This window comes from Mastomys coucha, unplaced genomic scaffold (assembly GCF_008632895.1).
Source record: "Mastomys coucha isolate ucsf_1 unplaced genomic scaffold, UCSF_Mcou_1 pScaffold15, whole genome shotgun sequence".
Taxonomy (NCBI): domain Eukaryota; kingdom Metazoa; phylum Chordata; class Mammalia; order Rodentia; family Muridae; genus Mastomys; species Mastomys coucha.
In genome coordinates, this window is record NW_022196897.1 from 161,112,975 (window position 1) to 161,139,247 (window position 26,273).

At 43.6% G+C, this 26,273-nt stretch overlaps 1 protein-coding gene and 1 long non-coding RNA gene across 2 annotated transcripts in view; one reads left to right on the forward strand and one right to left on the reverse strand.

Moving 5' to 3' along the window:
- The window catches only part of Znf831 (zinc finger protein 831), a 69,633-nt gene extending 61,894 nt beyond the window's left edge, over window positions 1-7,739 (forward strand). Inside the window, exons 4-5 of the mRNA XM_031373784.1 lie at window positions 4,900-5,057; window positions 6,265-7,739. Coding sequence (XP_031229644.1) covers window positions 4,900-5,057; window positions 6,265-7,083 — 977 coding nt within the window. The 3' untranslated portion in view covers window positions 7,084-7,739. The remainder of the gene's footprint in view (window positions 1-4,899; window positions 5,058-6,264) is intronic.
- On the reverse strand, window positions 790-4,217 carry LOC116091505. Its single transcript, XR_004119054.1, has 2 exons — window positions 3,849-4,217; window positions 790-1,041 (listed from the first exon to the last, which is right to left on the reverse strand). It is a non-coding gene; the product is annotated as an uncharacterized LOC116091505 (long non-coding RNA).
- Window positions 7,740-26,273: the final 18,534 nt, after the last annotated feature.

A 26,273-nucleotide genomic window follows, 5' to 3' on the forward strand; every position in this document is an offset into this window, starting at 1 on the left:
GAGGCTGGGGGCTGGTGACTGGGGCCTGGGGCCTGAGGCTGGGGCTGGGGCTGGAGCTGGGTCTGGGTCTGGGTCTGGGTCTGGTGACTGGGGCCTGGGTCTGGGGCCTGGGGTCTGGGGCCTGAGGCCTGAGATTCGGTAGGGTTGTTTTCAGAAGGAGGGTCTGAGGTATGGCGGTCCTTCCCTCTCTGACAGGTCCTCCTACATCTCTTATAATGACCTCCTTCTCTGTACCTTTTTTTATTATTAGGATTAATGGAGGAGTATTAATTCTTTCTCTGAAGCTGTTAGTTAAATCACAGTTCTCTGAAATTGCTGAGACAGAGTAATTTCTCCTCGTTCCTGGCTGTATGAATCTTAAGGAGTGATGAGCCTCTGTTGCAGGTTTGTTGATTGCATTCCAGGAAGAGACCCACACACAATTTTCACTCGACAACAAGAGACTTTAAAAATAAGAACTCTTAAAGTACGTACCGGCTCTGGTTCGGCCTCCGAATGTAATGGTCTCGGTGACATTTCTTTAATCATCTTCTATTCCTTTCCTTCCATGATTTTGGAATCCATATCTGAAGGGTACACTTTTGTAGAATGGGCATGGTTTTTTTTTTTTTTTTTTAAGGTTTTTAAAGACTCATGACAAGATTTTTAAGCACTATTTGTCCTAAACATAGTCAAGGTACAGGATGTCCATGAAGAGAGAATGCTTGGCCTGATTGCCTCTCATCAGAGAAACCCAAGTGCTGAGAGCCATTGAGAGACTGAGAGAAGAGACGGGAGGACTCTGAGGAGAACTTTCCAAAGATTGCATTAGAACAGAAATACCAGAGGCTCTGCTTGATAAACACATTTTTCCGGTCCTCTCTTGGGTCCCTCCTGCTGGTAGAACTGGAGGCTGAAGCTGCTTCTGCCAGCTCTCCAGCCACCCACCAGCTTCTAGGTTCCCCATTACTTCCTGGCTGTCTTCAGCATCCAACAGTGCCCATCTTTCTCTGCCCGGGAGACCGACGGCTCTCTGCCACCACGACACACCATCCTGTTTTCCTAAAGAGATTACATAAGCCGTAGGATATGAGTAACACGTGAAGGCACCCTCAGACCATGTGTTAGCTATACAGAGGGGCTCCAAGAAAATCCGTCCCATAATGACACGGCTGAATAATTTAGATTTATTAATGACACAGCCCTGGGGACAGGCACTTTTTGCATGGTTTCAACTCTTTCTGGGGACAGAGGTTGGGACATCACCTTGCTGTCTGAGCATTGTCATGCTATCTCTTTCATAATGCTGGTGACACCTGCTTGGTGACATCTTGTGTGTACGTGTGATGGCCTGATGTCAATCTCACGTGGTAAGAGGAAAGAATTGACTTCTAAAAGTTATCCTCTGAGTTCCACATGTGTACTGTGATATGTGTAACCCACCCCAACAGTAATCATGACAAATTAAGAATAAAATAAATCTCTGTTCCCATTAGATAGTAATTTCCATGAGGTGGTATCAGCTTCCCTTCCCATTGAACAAACACCTTAGCTCTTGGCACAGTATTGACTGCACTCAGTGTCTGGTCAATATTCAAGCTCAACAATATGGGTTTTAGAAATATAGACTTAAAATGCATTCAATAGATACTTAAATAAATGAGCAAATAACCATTCACAACGTGATTAGTTTTAAAGATCTGCCCAGCTTTCTTGTAAGTGATTGCTTGCTTTAATTGCCAGTACATCGTGTGTTCTTTAATGGCAGAGACACTTTTGAACTATTTAATCTCAAATCAATTACCAGTTCCAGAGACAAACCCACCTTCCTGTTTATAATTTTCACTTGCTTAGAAGGGCAGCCAGGCTGATCCTGGAGGTCCACTTTCCTACTTCAGACTTCTGAGTCTGTGGGCTCCACATGAATAGAGTTTGGGGAGTATTGGGACAAACTAAAAGAAATGATTCAAATTATTCACATTTTGAGATAATGATATTTGAGTAATCCATTTATTAGCATTTTAATAAGGCCTGGAAATGAGATGGCCCGAAGCAGATCTGACATTAAGAGGCCGATAATTCCACTGTCAATTTTGTCCTGTTGTCTCTGCCTGCATTTTCTTTTTAATTATTTTACAATTTCTTACAGCCTTTTCAAGAGGGCTAAATTTGCAATGTCTGTAACCGCTTAAGCAGTCTCTTCCTCCTGACGAGCACGACAATTATTTCTGAGAGAAATTATTAAGAGTGCGGCCTTTAATCAGGGAAAGAACTCGCAGCAGAGAGCCTCGGTGAGAGATGAGTCTCTAATAGGATTCCTGTAACTGAGTGTGGGCAGCCGGGTTCTGAAGATGTGTGGAGATGGCAGAATCAGTAATTCTGAGGATAGGGGAAGTGACTCATAGGGTACAGAGCTGAAGCCCTAAACAGGATGGCATTTGCACTTTAAAATTCAACCAGGGCACAGCTTACTTTTTGAAAAGGGCCATTCATTCCAAAGCAAGTTAGTGTCCTGCTTCAATAATCCAAATTAGTTTAACATACTTTGGTGACATTTTTTGGGCATTTTTCACAATTATTAGAGATAATTCACTTTTCTCTGTAGACTGTGGGGTTGGAAGCAAATTAAATCAATAGATTTTCTTTCTTCGCTCTCCCCGATGAGCCAGAGCGTATCAGTCAAATGTTCACACGACCTTTCTGCTTCCGCTTAAGAACCCAGACAACCTGTTGGGAAGACATGTGGCTAATCTGATTATTTTCTCTATACTAATTGGCTTTGTTTCTTTATTGAATTGAATGAATTTCTTGCTCCTTTTGTCACTGTGGGGACGAAGTGTGAGCCACTTAGATTGGGCAGCTGTCTTTGGCACACCACGGCCGGCCGTAGAGGCATTAGCCATTGTGACAACTTCCTGTTGTCATGCCATGGGGGAGGATGGAGCAGAGCTCCGGAGACTCTCAACTTTACGTCTCACTGCCCTGGTTGAGGCATGGAATCTGGGCTCTGAGACAATCCCAGGAACCTGGAAACTGCTTTCCTACCTGTCAGTGGTTCTCCTTCCTGGCCCATCGTTAGCTGGTGCCTATGCACTGTTTTCTTTGAGGATCCTGGGAGAACTTAGGTGTCTAATGGGTTTGCGATACCCATGTCCACAGGAGATGACTCAGGGAGGTGTGGAGATCATGTGTGGAGAACAGAGGAGACATCAGGTGCCATCACGTTGTTTGTTTTGAGAGCGAGCTTCTCACTGACCTGGAGCTCGCTCACTGGGCTAGGCTGGCTGGCCAGCAAGGCTTAGGGAAGCTCTTGTCTTTGCTTCCCCTGTGCTGGGGTCACAAGTACATACATTGCATCCAACATTGCTTTTTAAGTCTCTACCTTAGACCCTATAATAGTGAGGCCCATGAAAAATACATGAGAAGACCACTAAATTGTTTTTTTAATTACCATCTTTTCTGTCTTTTTCTCCATTATTTATTCTTCCCTCCTTCAATTCTTGCCCTGTCCTCCCTCCCACCTTTTTTCTCTCCCTCTTTACCTTCTTCTCCTTTGTTCCTTCCTTCCTTCATTTTTAAATGGAAAAAAGAACCCACAGAATTTATTGTATGCTGAAGGCATGAGTTTCAGCTTGCCCAGAGAGAAATCAAACTGTAGACAGTTTGATTTTAATATCAAACTGGGGAGTGACTTTAATATGTTCCCAGAAAGGTAAACAGGGGAAGTGGTGGGGACCTCAGAACTTATTAACTCCGAGGAAAACAATTTTGTTTTAAAAAAAAAAGGCAATGAAATATTATTGTTCAGCACAGCTCAATGGTGACAGGTATACACCAAAATGTGATGTAGACTTAGAAGAGCCACTTACATAGGATCACGGCGTGAGGGATATGCACAGGAGGGCTGAGAGGATGGAAATGACGGTTGTGCTGTGTGCAAGGGAGCTAAAGTCTTGGAGGGAGGGTCTTAGAGGAATAGCTGCACTCTTCTGGCATTGTGGGAGGTCATAGGTCAACCTGTAAGCATTGAAGTATGAGAGAGAGAGAGAGAGAGAGAGAGAAAGAGAGAGAGAGAGAGAGAGAGAGAGAGAGAGAGAGAGGAGAGAGGAGAGAGGGAATGAATCCAAAATGAATCAAGATGACTGTGGGTGGGCAGGGTTGTCAGCTTTCCTCATCAGCAGAGAGGCTTGAAGTTTTCAAACTCTGTGCTTGAATAACTTTCATCAAAACGAGAGCAGATTTGACGGTGTGCCTGGAGTGCCTTCCAGGGATCCAGGCATTTCGGAACTTTTTTGTTTTTTTCCCAGTGATCTCATAATGCAATCTCACTCCTTGGAAAGGACCACCCTGTGGTTCTGTTGGCCCGATTGTGGGTCCTTGTGAGGAAGTGGAGGAGAGAACAATGGGGGAGCAGGGGGAGTAGGTGGGCGAGGCTAGTCTGTATCTTCCTTTCCCACAGGGAGACAGCTGCCACAGTAAATGACAGTGTCCTAGGTACCCACCTCACCCCCTGCTGCCTGGCACTATGGTGGAGAGCTCGTCACTAAGGAGCCCAGGGTCTATGGAGTTCCTAATCTTGCCACCTGGCTCCAGGACCTGCGGACTCAAAGCCAAGAAACCTGGGTAGAGCATGACTCCGTAATGAGAACAGACACTGTGTGGAACATGATTTACAATGGATGTGGTTATGGAGTCTTTGACTTAGGGGCATGTTTTTGCCATCTCCTTCCTTGCAGGAAGCAGAGACAACTCATTTGGCTGGATGGGAGTTGGCTGGAGGTAATCAGGGTGTGGCGCATACCCTGTGAGTCGAGGCTCATGGAGCTGAGGGTGGTTGTGGAGACTCAGACGGCCTCTGTGTCATTCTTGCCTTGCTTCATGAGTCTAGATGTACAGTAACAAGTGCATTTCCTCTTTCAGGTCTAAATGTACAAGGGGAGCCATCTTGTGCCAGCAAAGACTTATCTGTGGCTCATGGAGACAAAGAAAAGGAAGGTGACTGTAGTCAGACTTCAGGACCCATGTCTCCTGGCATGAGCTCAAAAACCATATTGGAAATAGACAAATCAACTCCGAAGGTAAGAACCACCATTCTAAGGCACCGACATCTAACTGTCCTCTAGGCTTATGTCTTTATTCCTGCATCACTGCCCATGTGGTAAAATACCCTGGTCTCCCAGGATTCCCCAGAACCCTAAAACCGGACTAAAACATTCCTAAACATTCTACACTGAAAAATGAACCAACTTTGGAGCCAGGGAGTCAGCTCAGGAAGTAAATGACCTGCTGTGCAAGTGTGAGGATTTGAGTTCAAATCCCAGAGCCCTTATTAAAGCAATCTCAGAGCCCATATTAAAGCTGGGTGCACAGCTGAGAGTCTGTGACCTTAGCACTCCTACAAGGAGATGGGAAGTTGAGACAGGAAAACCTCGAAAAGTTCTCGAGCTGGCTAGCCTGGTGTGTGTAGAGAAAACCAAGGAGAGCTACTGGGACCAAGGTGGAAGGTTGGCTCACACCCAGTGCTAGCCTCTGGCTTTGATGTGTCACATGGATAACATGCTGACTCTGGTTGTGGAACCTTTGGGATGCTTTATGGAAAACCTCAAGTCTGTGGGATTACTCCACACAGAAGATGCTGCCACAGAGCAGGTACTACTACAGTGTAAAATCATTCCAGGCAGACCGTGTTTGAACCACATGCCCACTCTACCACTCGGCTGACTGGAGACAGCAAGTGTGGGAAGACTGGCTGGGTAGTAGAGTTGTTTGCCTTCAGAGCCACATAAGATCACACAGTGATTTATTTCTCATCAATCGGGAATTTAGCTAGGGTCAATATGCTGATTAGTTACTAATAGAAACGTATTGAGAGATCCTATTGAGGTCCCTGCTTAGGAAAGATTCGTCAAGTCTTCAAGACCTTGCTTTCATTGTAGACCATGTTTCTTTTTTCTTTCTTTCTCCCTTTCTCCCTTTCTCCCTTTCTCCCTTTTCTCTCTCCCTTCCTTCCTTCCTTCCTTCCTTTCTTTCTTTCTTTCTTTCTTTCTTTCTTTCTTTCTTTCTTTCTTTCCAAGACAGAGTTTCTCTGTGTAGTCCTGGCTGTCCTGGAACTCACTCTGAAGACCAGGCTGGCCTCGAACTCAGAAGTCGACCTGCCTCTGCCTCCCAAGTGCTGGGATTAAAGGTGCGCGCCACCACTACCTGGCATGGACCATGCTTCTAAACAAGTTTTCTTTATGCCAATTGTCCTTTTCCTGATTTACTTTCCTTTGTGCTTTGTCGTAGGCTATTTCTCCAATGGCTGATGAGCATAATGACTGTTCTCAGGAGGAGGAGCATGCTGATGGGTCCAGATTGTCCCCACAATCTCATATGTACTTGGCAGTGTTTCAGGAAGATCTGCCTCAGGGCAAAGGTCTTGATGTTGGGCCTCCAGAAACTCAGCTGCTGCCTTCCCAGGATCAAGCCTCCATGGTTCCCAACTTGTGCTTCTCCCCAGGTGTTCCAGATGCTCCAAAGATGCCTTCTTCCTTTAGATCGAAAGGAACATTTCCCCACCACGATATTGCTACCTCTGTGGCTGCCATCTGTGTTTCCGTGGGGATAAGAACAGGGCACAAAACACTGGGGGCTCACAATGCAGAGTCCTGTGCAGAGGAGTCTCTGGCACAAAACTCCCCAGACAGAAGAGCCACACCAGACAGCATTCCACAGGTGTTCCTGCCAGGGAGGCCTTCACCTGGTAAACAATCACCTGGGAAATCTCTAGAAATACCACCTTCAGAACCAAGTTCAGTCAGTTCACACCAGGAGGAAGCAAGAGGCCAGGTAGATTTTCCTTTGCGGGGCCAATACGGATGTGGAGATCTGGCCATCCAGGGTGCGGTTTCAGGAAGTGAGAGTGGGACTTGTCGAGCCGAAGGATTAATTACCTCCAACACTGTCATAGCTCCTTCTGACCCAGGACAATCCTCAGAAGTTCCTGGGGAAGCCCCTTTGAGATCCATCCGAAAGAGGAGTTTGGAAGGGATGAGGAAGCAGACACGGGTGGAGCTCAGTGACACCAGCAGTGATGATGAGGACAGACTGGTCATCGAGATATGATATGATTCCAGGGAAAGATGGTGGCAAATGGCCAAGGCCTAGGGGTCTTTTGGGAAAAACATCACCAAGTGTCATGGGCACTGAACTTTATTTATAAAACATCTACAGACTAGGAAAGCCATCTATGATTTCTTCAAGCCAACTATAGCCAACACTGTGCCCAGAACCAGCCATACCTTTCTTTAGCTTCTCTAGGACAGACCTTGGACTCTTCTACCCCACCCACCCCCACTCTGTAACCCCCTCCCCGGCCAGGCCTCCCCACTCCCTGGGGCCTTCTACATTCACCTGGAAGAGTTAAAATGGCCAGGAAGAGCCATTGTGAGAGACTCTTCGTACACAGCTCCAACTTGATGCCTAATCCTCATTGCCTCACCTGGTAAAACGACACCAATCAGAAGAGCCATATGGGACTTTGTTTCTGACCAGTGAGACCCCATTGGGTCAACACATCTGACATCACTGCCACTAAGTTAAGAGTGGCAAACACATCTGGGATCATTGAGGTAGCTTGAGAGAAAAGCATGGGGTTTGAACTGGGCACCAAGATGGCTCCATGCAGTTTGGAGACTAACTCCAGATGCATTAAGAAACTGGTCAGGGCCAGCCATCTTCTTAATGGACATTGTAAATATATATCACAATGCCTAAGGCCATTTATGTGTTTCACAAATGGTCGATACTTGTTTCTGGTCCAGTAACACAAGCATGTGTGTCCCTTGTACTTGGTGCCTTTTCTGTGAGAACACCCCCCCACCCCGCCCCTGTCCCCTCTCCCCCTCCCCACCGCCCCAAAGCCTTGAGGTTTTTTTTTTCTTTTCTATTTTTCAGGTCTTGCAAAAGAACATTGCATTAAGTTAGTAAGATAGTCACTGTAATGAGTCATTTTTATTTTTGAGGGGAAAATTAACTTATTTTCCTCTGATTCTTTCTGTCATATTGGGCTCTGAGCAATTTCAATTAGAGGGTTACATTTTAGTAATCTGGGCAACCTGAACTGATGCCTGTGCCTCGTGATGGAGCTGTTCCGACTTCTTCTACAAGCTACCATGGCGGAAAACTAATTAGAGTTTTGACGCTGTTTTACATCTTGGTAATTTTATTTTGGGGGGGCTTAGTGTTACTTTGCTGTCAAATTAAATCAGCCTTTGTATTGTGAATCTCAGCACAGCACAGATCAAATCCCCCAGCATTCCAAGCCAGTGGGCGGAGGCAAGGTCTGCATCAGCCAGCCCACTACGCAGGCCTCAGGTTCCCAGCCGTCCTCTCCTTCCCCTTAAATGGGAGAGGGAAACTTCAAGAAGTTTACACTGCCCAGTCCTCTACGATTTTCTACTTGCCCTGGTGATTTTGTACAATTCGTGATTTCTAGCCGGAACTGTTGGCTTAACACCGTGGTAGTGATGGTCACGTGACATCTTGTGCTTCCTGCTCTCAGCTAAGGCCGCCATGAGAAGCACCTGCCTCACACGCACGTGCAGACATACTTTCAAAAGTCCTTATCTGTGAAGAAGTATGGCCCAATTTCAAATATTTTTACGTGACCTTTCCTGTTTTGCTGCTGCTATTCACAGAGAACTTTAACGCAAGAGCAGCTTCTCGTTATTTAGCGTATGTCTGTGGTCATCACACGTGTTCAGAAATATCTCACCGATCAAATCCCAGCCAACAACAGCACAGATGAGCCGAAAAGAGTTAGATGCCACCTCTCTCTGCTTCTTTTTTTTTTTTAATTACTTTTTTTTTTTTTTACAGTCCAGTCATAATTCCCCTCTGGTCTGCCCTCCGACAGTTTCTCATCCCATTCCTCCTCCCCCTGTCTCCAAGAGGATGTCCCCACTCCCCTACCCTCTACCCCCACCCTATCCTCTACCACTCCACCCTGCCCTCTACCCCCCAACCCTACCCCCAATCCCTCAGGCCTCCCTGCTCCCTGGGACTTGACTCCTTCAAGGGTTAGGCGAGTCTTCTCTCACTGAGACCAGACCAGGAGTCCTCTGCTATGTATCTGTCCAGAGAGGGTGAGAGGGTCAGACCAGAAGGAGAGTGATGGACTTGTGATTGGCTGCTCTTTGGATGACCCGTACCTGAGAAAGGCAGTGGAGGAAGCCTCATTGCAGAGTGACACTGATCGGGTGGGTCTTTGGCTGGGAGAGCTTGGTCTCTGTGCATGAGACATGAACAAAGCTGAGATCTGGACAGAGGAACGAGTGCATCTGAGGGGCTGGATCCTGGTGGGAGCGGCTGATAGAGAAACCACGGTCTCCTTTGCATTTGCTCATGGTGTCTGGTGCTGGCCACTGACTGTCTTTCTGAACTGATGTACGTGGCCACATTTTGAGATGCATGGAGGAATAGGTCTTACCTCTCCACTTGGCCAACTCTCAAAGCTTTGTGAGTTTTGGTGGCCAGCCTGACCCTCCTTGGGGTGAGGTGTGGTGGGAATTGCTTTTCCCTCCCTTAGGACTGAGCCTGGCCTCTCAGAGGAAGCTAAGACCCAAGATCAGTGGTGCACAGCTCTCAACTTGTGGTTTCTTTGCAGGGTGGTGGAGAGGGCGGTGAGGGAAGAAGGGAGGGAGAGAGGGAGGAGAGATAAACAGATCTTCTGGATTCTAATGAAAGCATAGTTGACAACCTGGGGAGTAACTTAGACCTTTTCTAAATGCTGCTTTCTAAAGCTGGGATCTGAAGTCTTAGTCTTGCACCAGTGCGGTGTGACCACTGTCCTCAGCATGAAAGATAAAGGGCTCACAGTCTCATGCCAAAACTATTTCTTGGTGTTCACATCTCATTATTCATTTCTCCCTCAGTACAGGAATTTGCATTTTGCACAAAATTTACCTGGTGCAGCAGATTCTTATAGTTAGGGGACGCGGGGCCTAGCTGAGGGAGGAAGTGGCCCACCAGGTTCGGGACTATCAAATTCCTACAACTACAATTAGGAGGCTTTTACTCCAGGTAGCCCCCCAGTTCAAGAAGCATCGGCTTTTTGAAACACTACATTTCCCCTTCTCTTTCAAAACTCATTACACACAGGTGTCAGGATGTAGAACAGTGTTGAGTACTAAATTTCAATCCTTGTGTGCGTCTTCTCCACACTTTACATTGATGTGGCAAATGCAGTTTGGTCTGAAGGGCATACGAACAAGTGAGCATATTGAGTCACCATGGGGAGAAGAGGAGTCAGGAAGAAGTCAGACCTGGCTGTTGGGAGCACCAGAGAATGGCTCGCTTGCCTCCGTGCACAGACAACCCCCTTGCTTTTGGTGGGGAAACACTTGGCTTCTTGGGTGACCAGCCTCCATGCACAGACAACCCCTTTACTTTTGGTGGGGAAACACTTGGCTTCTTGGGTGATGACTATCCCCCACTTCTTTCTATGGTTAAATTATTTTGTTTTTGATAAAAATAAAACTTAAAAGTGAAAACATCTTGCGTGATTCATTAATTTTAACCCAAACCACCCACCATAAGCACTGGCTTCCTATAAAACTTCACTTCTGATTATTTGCAGCCTGTTAACTAGACGCTATGTCAGCCATGTTGGAATTCCATTCCAGTCAATGAAAGGATAGATGATAGCAGATTGCCCTATCTCCTGTGCTATGGCTTGCCCCCAGTGCCTCATTCGTCACATGGCCTGCCTTAAATCATAGTTTCTAACTTAAAAATGCTTTTTAAAAATTGTAAATGTAGCTAAACTTTGAAACCATATTAGAGTACTTAATAGCCACAGCACAACAATCCAGAACTTTCCCCTTTGGAATTGATGTTTCTTGAAAGCTTAATGTTAACCATCAACAAAGGAAGCCTATGTGCTTTCAAATCATACCTCTTCATGAAGACAGCTTGTGTGTTCATTGCAAGAATAAGGCAACAGGGTTTCCAACCCAGCATAGTGTTATCCTTCTGCACATACAGCCTCAGGGAGTCAGCGGGTCCGACATGTGCTCTGTCTGACAGCTTGTAACAACTTAGGCTCTAACTCCTCAAACTCTGGCTGTAAGAGATTAGCCCATTAATTTTCAAACTTCAATCCTTTGAGGACTGTCTCAGTGGTTTTTGTCATGTTTCAATACAACACTCACAGGTATGTTATTTACTTAATCTTCTTATTTAAACATCTCTGCACTACAGGAAAGATTATTGCTCTAAGCAACAATATCTATGAGATGGCTCAAGTTATGTGAACTAGTTAGGTATCTTTTCTAATATACATTTAAGCACAAAATCATTAAAATCATTCATCCGTGTAGCACTTAAATATCGTCTTTATTGCCAGGAATGGTGTGTTCACTGCACTTGGGGAAACAATGAGATTATCTAAAAGATGTAACTTCTCTCAGAACCTCCTCCAATTATTTCAATTCCTAGTAAGCATAATTTCGGCCCTCATCTTTTTTCTCTCCAAGAAGATACTGAAATTGATGATCACATATAGAATTGTAAATATACAGGTACGTTTTCTCCCTCAAAAATGTAAAGCTGAGAGCTGGAGAAATGGCTCAGCGGTTAAGAGCACTGACTACCCTTCCAGGGGTCCTGAGTTCAATTTCTAGCAATCACATGGTGGCTCACAACTATCTGTGATGGGATCCAATGCCTTAATCTGGTATGTCTGAAGACAGCTACAGTATACTCATATAAATTAAATAAACAAACCTTTTAAAAATGTACAGCTGAGAGGTTGGAGAGATGAATCAGCAGTTAAGAGTGCTGTATTGGTTTTGTAAAGGACCTGAGTTCAGTGTCCAGCATCCACATTAGATGGTTCACTATTTTCCATAACTCCAGCTCCAGGAAGAAAATAGTGTCCTCTTCTGGTCTCCAGTGGCACCTGCACTCACATGCATGCTTACATACACTGCACATAATTAAAAATGAAGAGGTAAATCGATATGCTAATGTTCACCTTTAATCATACCATCCAGTAGGCAGAGGCAGACAGATCAACATGAGTTCCAGCCAACCAGATAGAGTATACAGTGGTACTTTATCTCAAACAAACAAACAAACAGGCTGATTTTCCCCCGTGGTCCATTATTATATTTTGGGGTGTGTGTGGCTAGGGGACAGCCTATAACTATAGTCTGCTAAATGAACAGACCACTTGGGATTGTATACTGCTGTAGCTGCAGACCAGCGCATCTCTCAACCCCCATCACAGAAGCTTCTTGCAGTAGATAGTAATTAACACAGAGCCCCAAAGCTAGACAATGTCCAGCCACTGAGGGACTTTGGGGTACTCAGTCCCAAATGGGGTGTCTTTATCAAGCCCTTCCTCTTGAGGCTCAGGGATTTATGCCTAAGAGCATTAGAAGATTGTGAGATCCAAAGGTGATGGACAACTTCAAGGAAACATCATCTCTAGGCACACAAGGGCCACCACACACTTAAACTCAGAGAGACTGAGACAACATGCCGAGACCTACACAGGTTCAAACTAGATAAAATGCCAGCATGAAGTTCTCTCTCTCTCTCTCTCTCTCTCTCTCTCTCTCTCTCTCTCTCTCTCCCTCCCTCCCTCACTGTCTGTCTGTCTGTCTCTGGATCACAATGCAGCTCTTAGCTACTTTCCCAAGCACTACACCTGTGTGCTGCCATTCCTTCCACCATGGTAAACCCCTGAAACTCTAAGCCAGCCCCCAATTCAACACTTTAAGAGTTGCTGTGGTCATGGTGTCACTTCACAGCAACAGAACAGTCACTGTTTTTATACAGTTAGGGTTTCTATTGCTGCAATAAAATACCATGGTCAAAAAGCAAGTGGGGAAGGAAAGGGTTTATTTGGCTCACACTTCCGTATCGCTGTTCATTGCAGAAGGAAGTCAGGGCTTGGCCCTCCCTCATCAATCACATTTAAAAAAATGTGATTTTTTTATCTTGCAGACTTGCATATAGCCTGATCTTATAAAGGCATTTTCTTAATTGAGGTCCCCTCCTCTCAGATGACTTTAACCTATGTCAAGTTGACATAAAACTGTCCAGTGCAATGACTAAGACAGAATGTCCCTGTCTATGTCAAGCATACCTGAGGCAGGGCCCCATGCTCAGGAGTAGTTGGCCAACACAAAGTGTATGCCATGATTTTTTGTGTGTGTGATTTTTGTTTAGTTTGGGTATTTTTTCTTTTGTATTTTGTCGTTTGGGGTTATGATTTTTTTTTTATTTTTGTTTATTTTTGGTAGGGAAGGGAGATAAGGAGAATCTGGGAGACATTGGGAGAAAGGAAAGGATATGATCAAACTATATTAGATAGTAAATTATTTAGAAAGCCACAAATGAACTGCAGATTTCCAGCTCCCCCTCCATTCCTCTGAATTCAAACCGTCAGTTCCATCTCTCCACAGAAGACCACCTCCCTCCTTCCCTTTCTCCCATCTCTAGTAGATCACATAGTTCCTCCCCTCCTTCCCCCCTGACTGCTTTATCCCATCTTCCAGTCCCTACAGGTACTCCATGGGAACCCACAGTGGCCAGGGAAGCAGGGCAGCTAATTGCAGATCTTCACCTACCCCTTCTATCTTCCAAATCTGATGCCCTATTCTCACCCCCACCTCTGTAGCAGACCACCTGCCTCACCCTCTGTTGTGTCCCCATCTCCAATGGATCAGGATGATCTTCTCCAACTCTCTTCAGCCCATTATCCCTATTCCATCTGTGCACATACTCCCTGGGAATTCAACAAGATGGTTGGACAAGAGTAGCCAGTGAAGCCCTCCATGTCCCTGAGTCTCATCTCCAGCTCTGCAGCATTCTACTTCTTGTGGCCTCTCCTCCTCTCTGCCTCTATTCCCAGGGAACTAAGCAGACCCTGATGTAACACTCTGCTTTCCTCCCCCTCAGCCCACCTCCTAGCCTATTCCTATTCCTAAGTGTCAGCTCCCAACACCAGAAACATACTTTACCTAGAACCACCCAGTGACCACCCCATCAGGATCCCAAAATAATCACCCACCAGGCAACACACAGTCACCACACACTCCTAAGAAACTGAGGAGCAAAAAAAAAAAAAAAAAAAAAAAAAAAAAAAAAAAAAAAAAAAAAAGACAAAACAACCACCCAACCAATACAAGAGCAGATATCAGCACCTAGAATTATAATCTCTCCAAACCTAGATGCTAAGACACCGGCATAAAAACACAATCAATAAAAAAAACACACACACACAAAATCAAAAACAGCCAGGGTAATATGTCTCTGCTAGAGCCCAGTAACCCTCCAATAGTAGAGCTCTGAGAAGAGCAATATAACTGAAAAAGAAGTCAGAGACTTTAAAATAGCCTTTATGAATATGATAGATGTCTTTAAAGAGGACATGAGTATAGCCATTGAAGAAATCTATGAAATTATAAACAGTGGAAGGGAATGAATGGAACAGTTCAGGACCTGAAAGTGGAAAGAGAATCAAGAAAACATAAATTGAGAGAAACCTGGAAGTGAAATACTTAGGAACTCAAAAAGGAACCTCAAACCAGAGCTTCGCCAACAGAATAATAGAGATGGTGAAAGATTCTTAGGCATTGAAGGCACAGTAGAAGAAATGGATACCTTAGTTGAAGAAACTATTAACCTAAAAATAAATTCTGGCACAAAATATCCAAGAAATCTGGGACCCTATGAAAGATCAAATTTAATAATATATAGGAATATAAGGAGAGGAAATGCATGTCAAAGGAACAGAACATATTCTCAATAAAATCATAGAAGGAAATTTCCCTAACCTAAAGAAGGAGATGACTATGAATGTACACAATGCATATAGAGCACCAGACAGACTAGACCAGCAAAAGAAAGTCCTTTCCGTATGTAATAATCAAAATACTAAACATATCAAACAAAGAAAACAATTTAAAATCTAAAAGGCAAAGACACCTGACTTCTCAATGACTCTAAGAGCCATAAGGGCCTGGATGGATGTTCTACAGACTCTAAGAGACCACAGATGCCAGAACAGACTACTATACCCAGCAAAACTTTCAGACTACTATACCCAGCAAAACTTTCAGTTACAATACATGGAAAAAATAAGACATTTTATGATAAAATCAGATTTAAGCAATATATATTAATAGAAGTTGCTAGAAGGAAAACTCCAACTTAAAGAGGTTAACCACACCCGAGAAAACACAATGAATAAATAATCTTAGACCATCAAATCAAAAGAGGACACACACACATCACATGCTACACACATATTACAAACATTGCACACACACACACATACCATATATACATACACACACACCACACCACATACACACACACTACCATATATACACATATACCATAATACACATACACACACCACATTGCACACAAATACTACACACACACCACACATCACGCCACATACACACACACACCACCATACATGCACATATACATACACATACCACCATACATACACATACACACATATACCACAAACACACACACCACACACAGACACACATATCACACCACACCACACACCACCTTACACACACATAGTGATACACCACATACACCACACTGCACACACACACACACCACACACACATATACCACACACCACACCACACACACACACCACTGCACACACTCATTACACACACATATGCCACACCACACACACAAACACACACACACAAACATAACACACCACACACACTACACTACACACACCATTCACAGGCCACAGAAACAAAATAAGAGATTAAGAGGAATAAATAGATTGTGCCCATTGATATCATTCAACATTGATGGTATCATTTCCCCCAATAAAAAGACACAGAAGACTGAAAGAAATGAAAACAGGGCCCATCCTTCTGCTGCAGACAAGAAACACATGGTAACATCAAGGATAGACATCCCCTCAGAGCAAATGCTTGCAAAAAGATATTCCAAGCAAACAGACCTAAGAAACAAGCATGTGCAGCCATTTTAATGGACAAAATAATAGACTTCAAGCCAAAATTAATAGAGATAGGGAAGGAACTACAAATTCACGAAAGGAAAACACTCAAGAGTATTGTAATTCTGAACATGAATGCACCAAACACAAGGACATTCAGCTTCATAAAAGAAACTACTTCGGCATAAATTACACACTGACCTTCACACCCTGATAGTGGGAGAATTCAATACCCCACTCTTGTCATCCAGACAAAATAGTAACTGGAGTAATGCTGGTGCCAATGACATCATGAGCCAAATGGTTATAACTACTACTTACTGAACACTTCAAGCAAGCGCTTAAGAGCATACCTTCTTCTCAGCACCTCACAGAACTTTCTCCAAAATTGACCACAGACTGGTAAACAAAGCAAGTCTCAACATATACAAAAAAAAAAAAAATTAAAGTAATACCCTGCATTCTATCTAACCATGACAGATTAAAACTAGAGATCTACAACAACAGAAACAACAAAGCTTACAAACTCATGGACACTGAACAACTTTCTATTGAATGAAAAATTCAGTCAAGACAGAAATTAAGAAATTAAAGACTTTCTAGAATTAAATGAAAACGAACACACAGCATACCCAGACTTATGGGACATGATGAAGGTGGATCTGAGGGGCAACTCCAGAGCACTTAGAGCCTATATACAAAACAGGAGAGAGCTCATCTTAGTAACTTAGAAACACAAATGGAAGATCTACAACAAAAGGAAGATATCACAAACAAATTAGATGGCGAAAAATAATCAAGCTCAGGGCTGAAGTCAGTAAAATACTAACAACAACAACAACTATAAAATTGTAACCATCAAGGAAACAGAGTTGATTTTGGAGAATTTAATAAGATTGATAGACCATTATCCAAATTAACTAAAAGGCAGAGAGAAAATATCCAAACTAACAAAGTTAGAGATGAAAAAGGGAGACATAATGAAAGACACAGAAGAAATCCAGAGAATCATAAGGACATACTTTAAAAACTTATACTCCACCAAATTGGAGAATCAAAAATAAATAAATGATTTTCTTGATGAGTACCACCTTGTAAAATCAAATCAAGAGCAGATAAGCAACTTAAACAGACCTATAAACCCTAGTGAAATAGAAGCAATAATTAAAAGTCTGCCAAACAAAACAAAACAACAGCAACAAAAAACAAAAAACTCAGGGCCAGATAGTTTTAGAGCAGAATTGTACTGTACTTTAAAAAAAGAGTTAATGCCAACACTCCTCAAATTATTCCACAAAATAGAAACAAATATTTTCCAGTTCATTTTATGAGGCCATAGTTTCCCTGAACCAAACTACATAAAGACTTAACAAAGACAGAGAATCACAGATCAATTTCCCTAATGAACACAGACACAAAAATTCTCAATAAAATGCTTGGAAACTGAATCCATGAACACATCAAAAAGATCATACATCATGAACAAGCAGGCTTCATCTGAGAGATGCCAGCATGGCTCAACATATGTAGACTGACAAACATAATCCATCATATAAACAACCTGAAAGAGAAAAACCACACGATCAAAGTCATTCCATTAAAATAAAGAACAAGATAAGGCCATCTAACTTCTGTATATCTATTCAGTATAGTACTTGAAATCTTAGCTAGAGAAATAAGACAGCTGAAGGTGTCTTACCTTCTTGGAAAGGAAGAAGTCAAAATACTGTTTTTGTAGATCATAAAGTGAAAGACTTGTATGATAAAAACTTTATGACACTGAAGAAAGAGATTGAAGAAGATATCAGAAGATGGGAAGATCTTCCATGTTCATGAATCATTAGGATTAATATAATAAAAATGGCTGGTCTATCAAAAGCAATCTACTCAATACAATCCCCATCAACATAATCTTTCAGAAATCTTGAAAGGACAATTCTCAGCTTCACATGGAAACATTGAAAACCCAGGATAGCTAAAACCATCCCGAATTATAACAGAAGTGGTGGGTGAGTTTATCTCCATCCTTGAGTTCAAGTTATACTACAGAGGTAGAGTAATCAAAACAACATAGTATTGGCATAAAAACAGACACATGATCAATGAAATCAAATAGAAGACCCAGACAGAAATCCATACACTTATAGACACCTGATTTTTGATTACGAGGCCAGAGATATACACTGAAAAAAAGAAAGCATCTTCAACAAATGGTGCTAGTCTAACTGGATGCCCACATGTAGAAGAATGAAAATAGATCCATTCTTATCACCCTGCACAGAACTCAAGTCCAAATGGATGAAAGACCTCAACATAAAACCAGATACACTTAGCCTGACAGAAGAGAAGCTACAGAATAACCTTGAACACACTGACAGAAGAAAAGACTTTCTGAACAGAACATGGCATAGGAGCTAAGATCAACAATTAATAAATGGGGCCTGATGAAGCTGAAAAGGTTCTGTGTAGCAAAGGACACTTTCATTTGGACAAAACAACAGCCTACAGGACAGGAAAAAATTTTTATTAACAAAACACCCATTAAAGGGCTACTATCTGAAATATAGAAAGAACTGAAAAAGCTAAATATCAAGAAAATATCCCAATTTTAAAATGAGGTAAAGATCTAAGCAGAGATATCTCAAAAGACAAAACTCAATGGCTGAGAAACATTTAAAGAAATGTTCAACATCCTTACTCATCGGGGAAGTGCAAATCAAAAATATCTCGGTACTTCATCTTACGGCTGTCAGAATGGCTAAGGCCAACAGTGACAGCTCATACTGGTGAGGATGTGAAACGAAGGGAACGTTCCTCCATTACTGTTGGGAGTGTAAACTTAGAGCCGCTATGGACATCAGTGAGGCAGTTCTTCAGGAATACGGGCATTGATCTACCTCAAAATCCAGCTATACAGTTCCTGGCCATAAATGGAAAGAACTTGTTATCCTACCTCAGAGACATCTGCTCAACCGTGGTCTCTGTTGCTCTAGTCATAAGAGCCAGAAATTGGAAACCACCTAGATGTCCTCCCCAGAAGGGAAGGAAGACTTAGTATATTTACTTACACAGTGGAGGAGTACTGAACTCCCCCCCCCCCCGCTTTTAAATGAAATCATGAAATTCACAGGTAAATGGCTGGAACTAGAAAAAATCATGAGCGAGGTAACCCAGACTCAGAAAGAGAAATATGGTACTCATTCACTGATATGTGGATATTAGCTTTTAAGTCAATGAGAAGCAACCTGCTCTGTAAAACCACAGAGATTAGGTATGGAGTGAGGGATATCAAGAGATCTTAGGAAAGGGAAACATAATAAATAGCTATGGATGGATGGGGGATGGTTGGAATTGGAGGATCAAGTGGAGAAGGGAAGGGAATATTGGGAGAGACAGCTAAAATTAAGGGCAATTGGAGGGATAGTTTGTAAACCTAATACAGTAGAGACATTTTAAACTATATACACATATGAAGGCAATCTAAATGAAATTGCCAAATAATGGGAGAGACAGTCCCAAATGAAGTTTCCAGTAATGGGATTGGGTATAATTGAGTTCTTGGACAAAGGGGCCCCCTGGGAGTCCCCAAACAGGCCATTGCCAAGACTCTAGTTTGCTCTCCACAAGCTGACTGCAGTGACCTAGTACAGAAGACAACAGCCATACAACTCATTGAACATGGAGAAAATGAGCTGCTGTCTACACAGAGCCCTCAGCACTGCGTGCGAGTGTCTTTGATACAGGAAGGTGTTATGCACGACACTGAAAGTTACATAACTACTATGCCAGGCACAAACCCTTTGATCTAAATGACGTCCTGCTTGCAAGACATGTTGAGGTGATGGTGGCACAGAGCTTGTGGGAGTAACCAAGCAATATCTAATGACTTAAGGCTCACTCTAAGAGATGAAACCCATACCTGACAAGTGTTGTGTAACCAACATCCTGAGACTGAACAGCCCAGGGACCCAGGGTAAAATCAAATACTACTGCTCAAAAACCAAACCAAACAAAAGCTCAAACATGTAGCCATAAAAACATTCCTAGTGGCATGTTTCTATCCTTGTAGATCAGGACCCTGCTCAGTCACCATCAGAGAGGTTTCCTCCTAGAGCAGATGGGAACAAATAGAGACCCACAGCTAGTCAATATGCAGAGAGTGAGAGACCTTGGAGCACTCAGCCTTAAATGGGATATCTCCATTAAATCCCTTCCCTAAGGGTTCAGGGAATCCTGCAGAAGAGGAGGCAGAAACAGTCTAAGATCCAACAAAAGCCAAGGCCCTCTAAATCAACATAACTGATGCACACATGAACTCTGAGACGAGGCCTACGAAGGTCTGCATCAGATGGGGCCTTGGAGCTGAAAGGAGCACGGGACACATGCCCCCATCCCTAACCCAGAAATAATCTTTAATTGATAACTACTTGCAGATGAAAATTTAATTTTCTCCAAGGGAGTCTCCCTGTGAAACTGCATGCACAGCAGTAGATAACAAGTTCAGTGATACCTTTGGGGGTTCCTTATCTCATAATATAGTGCCAGGATTTTTTTTTTTTAAGAAAACTTTATCTTGTATGTCTTCTTTCTTTTCCTCCTACAGATCCTTTGTGTATATATTATGGCTTCCAGTTTACTTGTTTTTGCTTTTCTGTTTGTTTGTTTTTTGGTTTTGATTTTGGTTTTTCATTTTTTTCAAGACAGGGTTTCTCTGTGTAGCCCTGGCTGTCCTGAAACTCACTCTGTTGGGCAGTGGTGGCACACACCTTTATTCCCAGCACTTGGGAGGCAGAGGCAGGCAGATTTCTAAGTTTGAGGCCAGCCTGGTCTACAGAGTGAGTCCAGGTTTAGTGTTTTTATGGATTCTTGTAGTTTACAAAGGAGTAGGTCTCCATTTCTTGTGTCTTCTCTTGGACACGGGCCTTTCTGTTGGTTTTGTCCAATTCTGTTGTGTTAGTCTTTGTTTTCTTATTATTTTATACAATTAGGTTTTATTTCATTATTTTCTCTTAGGAGCCTTGTGTTTTTTAATGAGAGACAGAAAGTGTGTGTGTATGTGGGGGTATCTGTATGGGAGGGGAGGTGGGAGGAGTAGAAGGAGGGAAAACCATAATCAAGATATATTATGTGAGAAAAAAAATCTATTTTCAATAAAAGGGGGAAAAGCCAATCAGTAAAGTCAATAAATAAGCAAATGAATAATAAAATAAATAAGCAAATAAATAAATAGCTACTCTTCCAAGCATTATCTTCTTGCTTGAAATGATTTTTTTTTATAGTGTTAGTTGTGTGCTTGGTGGACGTAAAGGAGCACCTAGGACACGCAATCCTGCGTTCCTGCTCACACAGCACAGGTGAGAGTGCAGATGGGCCTGCCTCTCTGCTGCCTTTACTTCTGAATGTGAAGCAAATGGATTTGGCCATGCTAACAACTGTGGAGAGCAGCTTTTGAGTCTCCTGCTTGATGATCATCAGGCTGTGACCAGGGAAAGATTCCTCTGTGGCATCTGGGTCCTTTGTCTCCCACTGTGGCAAAATCAATGTCCTTTATCACTCAGCATCCCAGGGTTAGTCCATGTCTATCTCAGCTCAGGAGTTGGTAGATTGTTACTCTGAGCCTGTGCATGGTGATCACTAAAGGGGATCGTTCTCATACTGGCCCCAGAGAGAGAGACCCAGCCTTGCCTACGCTCCATGTAGTGTTGTGTGCAACAGAGTAACAACTTTTAACTGGACTCAGGCTTCTCAGCTTCGTTGTAAGCAACTTCATTTTTTGTCTTTCTAACCGGCAGGTATCAAGTGCCTGGATCCTGCAGCAGGCATGATAAGGATTTGAGAATGAAAAATGATGTATGAGAATGAGTGAAATATGGGTGTGTCTCTAGCCTAACTAAAACATTGAATGCAAATATACATTTTCTCAGCTAAGAATGAGGTACTACTGCAAGCCTTCAAACCCACTTCTCCCCTGCTTCAGGCCAACATTCTCAGCTATCAGCGGGAAAAGCCGAGAAAGTGGCAAATGGTGTCTGGTGCTTAGAGTCTTAATGATCCTCCTGGGATCCTCCCAGGGATCCTGGGCTGCCCCTGCATGGTGACCCAGAATAACTTTAGTCTGCATGCTGATCCCCAAGTACCAGCCTGCCAGCCGCCACTAGCTCCTTAATAGCCTCAGCTGCATGCTAGGCCTAACTTCTGGAGCAAAGCTCTAAGTGGTTGACACCTGATGTGTTCCTTTTCAACTCTTTTCCCCAGGGAAAGCTGATATCACCCTTGTAGGTCATGCTTGTCAAGAGGGAAACACTGTGTCACCCAGAGGATACTGGGCAATGTCTGGATACAGTGTTGATGTCACAGCATGTGCCAGTAGTTAGAGGTGTAGATTGTGCTTTAGCATCCAGCAGTTCACAGAAAAGATGGTCCCATAAAGAAGAGGAGCCTGAGTTGCAGTGTCCATGGTGATGAACAAGGATGTCCTGGTGTAGGGAGGCAAGCTTATAATCTCCCAAACACAGCCAAACAGCTCATTCCATGCATTCTGCAATGCCCAGGCTCCTTGTCTAGATAGAAGCCCAGTTTTCACTTAGCAATTCCCCTTGAGGATTCTCCCTTGAGGAAAAAGAGTCAGGACAAAGGAATGTAACTCAAGGGCTGTTGACTGTTTTCCCATCACTGCACACAATGGACAATTGTCCATTGGCTACTGTCCCGTTGCTATGACAACATACCTGATAAAAGCAACTTAAGGAAGGGTATATATTGGCTCACAGTTTGAAGTTACGGTCCATTCTATTGGGACAGTCAAGGCAGAAGAAGCATGAGGCAGCTGGTCAGGTACATCTGCAGTCAGGAAGCAGAGAGCAGCAGATGGCAGCGGTCAGCTCACCTTCTCATTATTCAGCTCATGCTCCAGCTTGTGGAATGGTGCTGTCCACATCCACGATGGCTCTTCTCACTTCTACTCACTGAGGCTAGTAACTCCCTCATAGACATGCTCAGAGCTCTGTTTTCTATGTGATTTCAGAGCCTGTTCGGTTGACAATCAGTGTTAGCCATCAAATGTTAATTAGACAGGCCTGACACATCAGAGGGCTGGGTGCAGCTCAGAATGTACAGATCTATTCAGACAAACACAGATAGGCAAGTTCTGGTCCTGAGCACTTTGGTTTGATTGTGATGACCCATGTCTTTGGTTGGTACCTTCTTCCTTTTAGGGGAAACTAAATCCCCAAGAGGAGATTTCTGTGCCTTGAGTATGAGGTAAAGCTGTTGCTGATATCAGGGCACCACCCTTGTGTCTACAATGTCAGTGGAGACCATATCCATCCTCCCAGATTTTCCACTGTGCCCTGCCATCCTTGCTATGAATGGAAAGAATGACATATTTTTTAAAAGAGATGTTCTGCTCGGAGGTTTGAAAGTATCGATGGATTTCTGGTTAACAGGAAATTACCCAGAAAATTAAATCATCCAGTCTCCCCTTGCCCCTCAATGTTCCAGTTCATCAAGGTTCCATTGTGTTTGTTTCTGCAAAAATAAAAGTCTTCTGAAGACACTTCGACTCATGGCTCCTATGCAGCCTTATAATTTATGTGCTTCCATTGCCATTCCTCGGGCACTTTGGCAGAGATCACAGAGCAGACAAAGGGAGATGCGAGTGGCAGGAAGACGGGACCAGAAAGCCTTCGGAAAACAGATACTCACGTCTTCCATTATGAGGCAGCCTGATGGTGAAAGAGCATAAATTAATTTAAAACCTCCCACACAAAGGAAATAATGGAAAATTACATCTCAGGTAGTTACTGCTTTTGTGCTAAAAACAAGTGATTTGGAGAAAATAACCACACAGGGCTTCATAGGTTCATCTTATTATCTTGTATCTGGTTTTAAAGTTTTAAGGGAAGAACAGGGAACAAGAAAGATGTCTCTGTTGTTTCAACAAATATTGATTGGATGTTTAGTATGTTGCCAGGCACAAGGATACACTCTCTGTAACTTTTTCTCTTCTTAAAAATTACTTTCAATGGTGAGAAGGAAACTTCTAGATATCTCATTACTGATCCTGAAAGGGGTCCCAGGAAGGCCATTTCTTCTCATTTTTTTCCTTTCAAAATCATTATGATTCTACTTAGCGGTGCAGCTGGAATTATTGCAGGTGTTTTCCCCACCTTGAGCCTGAGCTCTGTGTGTGTAGGGGCAAGAGTACAAAGCTGGTTTATCCTAGACCTTGGAGACCACCCATTCCCAAAGAAAGGGCCCTAGATTACGTAGGAGGATTTATGAGGATTTCTGGTCAAGTTCCCTGGGAATCAGGCTAAAGTGAAAGTCAGCATGCATGTGAGTTTTATTAGGGAGCTCATTGGTACCCATGGAGGTTGGGAGGCAGGCAGATGGAAAGAAACACTGATAGAGAGAACCACACTTTTGGTCAACCAAGGATGCTCCAGAATCTAAATGGCCCTTTAAGTTGGCCAAGCTTGGACTTTAGATCTCTGCATCTGTCACTCAAAGGATGTAGTTTTCTGGGACTGCCTGAGAAGATCTGCAGCCCTGGGAAGTCAGCCTTCTGTATTTGAAGAAGTCAGTGGCCAAAGGCAGGCTGCGAGCAGCACACTCCCAGCAGCTGGGGCTGTGGTCTCTCACTAAGGATCTAGATAGCACCTCACAGTATGTGTGCTATGCCGTCATGAGCTTGCAGCTGGGATCACCTCTTCCTTCCTTCCTTCCTTCCTTCCTTCCTTCCTTCCTTCCTTCCTTCCTCCCTTTCTTCCTTCCTTCCTTCCTCCTCCCCTCCCTCTCTCCTTCCCTCCCTCTCTCCTTCCTTTCTCCCTCCCTTCCTTCCCATCTTCCTTCCTCCTTCTCTCCCTCCTTCCTTCCTTCTCCCCTTCCTTTCTCCCTCCCTTTCTCCCTTCCTTCCTTCCTTCCTCCTTCCCTCCCTCCTTCCTTCCTTCTCCCCTTCCTTTCTCCCTCCCTTCCTTTCCATCTTCCTTCCTTCCTCCTTGCCTTCCTTCCTTTCCTTCCTTCCTGCTTCTTGATATCCAGCCAATATCCACCAAGTATCTGCCATCTATGACCCAGGCACAGCCTGATGGAGCCATTAAGCTAAATATCACACTTGATTTATTTATAGCATATGATACATTCTAGAAAGAGACCACACCACATGAGAGCAGAGGAAACCACTGGAGTTATCACAGAATAAGGGGCCCTTCCTGACTAACTCTGAAAAGGGAATTAAGGTGAAGGGAATGGGTTTCTAGGTGGATAGGGCTTGGAGTTGGAGAGACTGAGAGGGCGACATGGCCCAGGTGTGCAATGACAAGACACTGGAGGTTGCTCTGCAGGGATGATGGCCAGATCTAGAGGGCTTTCCAGAGTAGAGTTGAGGACAGTTTTATCTTAAACATTGAGAGCAAGATTTTATACCATGTGTGGGAGACCTGTAACAAAGGTTTCTCTGAAGTTAGAGAGCTAGAAGTTGGCTTTAAGTTCATTGTTGGTGGCAGTGCTCCTGGGGCCTATCATGTGCTCAGCAGTCCCTCTCCTGTGTTCAGCTCAAGTCCTGGCTTGAGTGTAAATGGACATTAACCTAGAGGGATCCTGGGAGTGGATGTGGCTGAGCTAAAAACATCTATATTCAATGTCACTGGGAGAGCTGAGCAAAGTTCCCCACAGACCCCTCTGGGTTTTTGTCTTGTTATCTTATGCTGATCTGTGTAATTTTCACAAGAGCACATTTAAATGGAACATTCTAGATGATGAAATGAGACTCAGAAAGAGTCACTGAAGGCAGCAGTTCACAAACCACCAAGTAGACGTCTGTGTAGCCGGCTTCGCAGCCTTGTACCGTTTACCTTCCATCTATCTGAACAGATGAAGAGGCTCCTCTGGCACCTAGGAGACCCCCAGTGTCTGCTGTCTTCTAGGACTCACAATGTAAGGAAAGTCTCTGGGGACTTGGGAAGAGAATTTAAGTGAACCGAAATCTAAGAACATTCTAGAAGCTCAGGCTCATATTTAGTCTCTGTGCCCTCTGTTGCTCTTTCTTCAGAGAATGTCAGAAGAGCGTTTTGAAAACACGCATTTGTGGTGGGGGAGCAGACCTCAAGGGTGTGTGGACCTGTTTGGGATTCATTCAGTGCCTTCGCTGCCTGGCTTCATTTTGTTCAGATCAGGCTTTATTTAACATAGACTTAGGCTTTGAAAAGCTTAATCTTTTTAATTAGTAACTGAGCTCTCCCCCGTGGAGACCATCCAATTAAAAATCCAATCCACAGGTCAGTGTCTCTGGCTC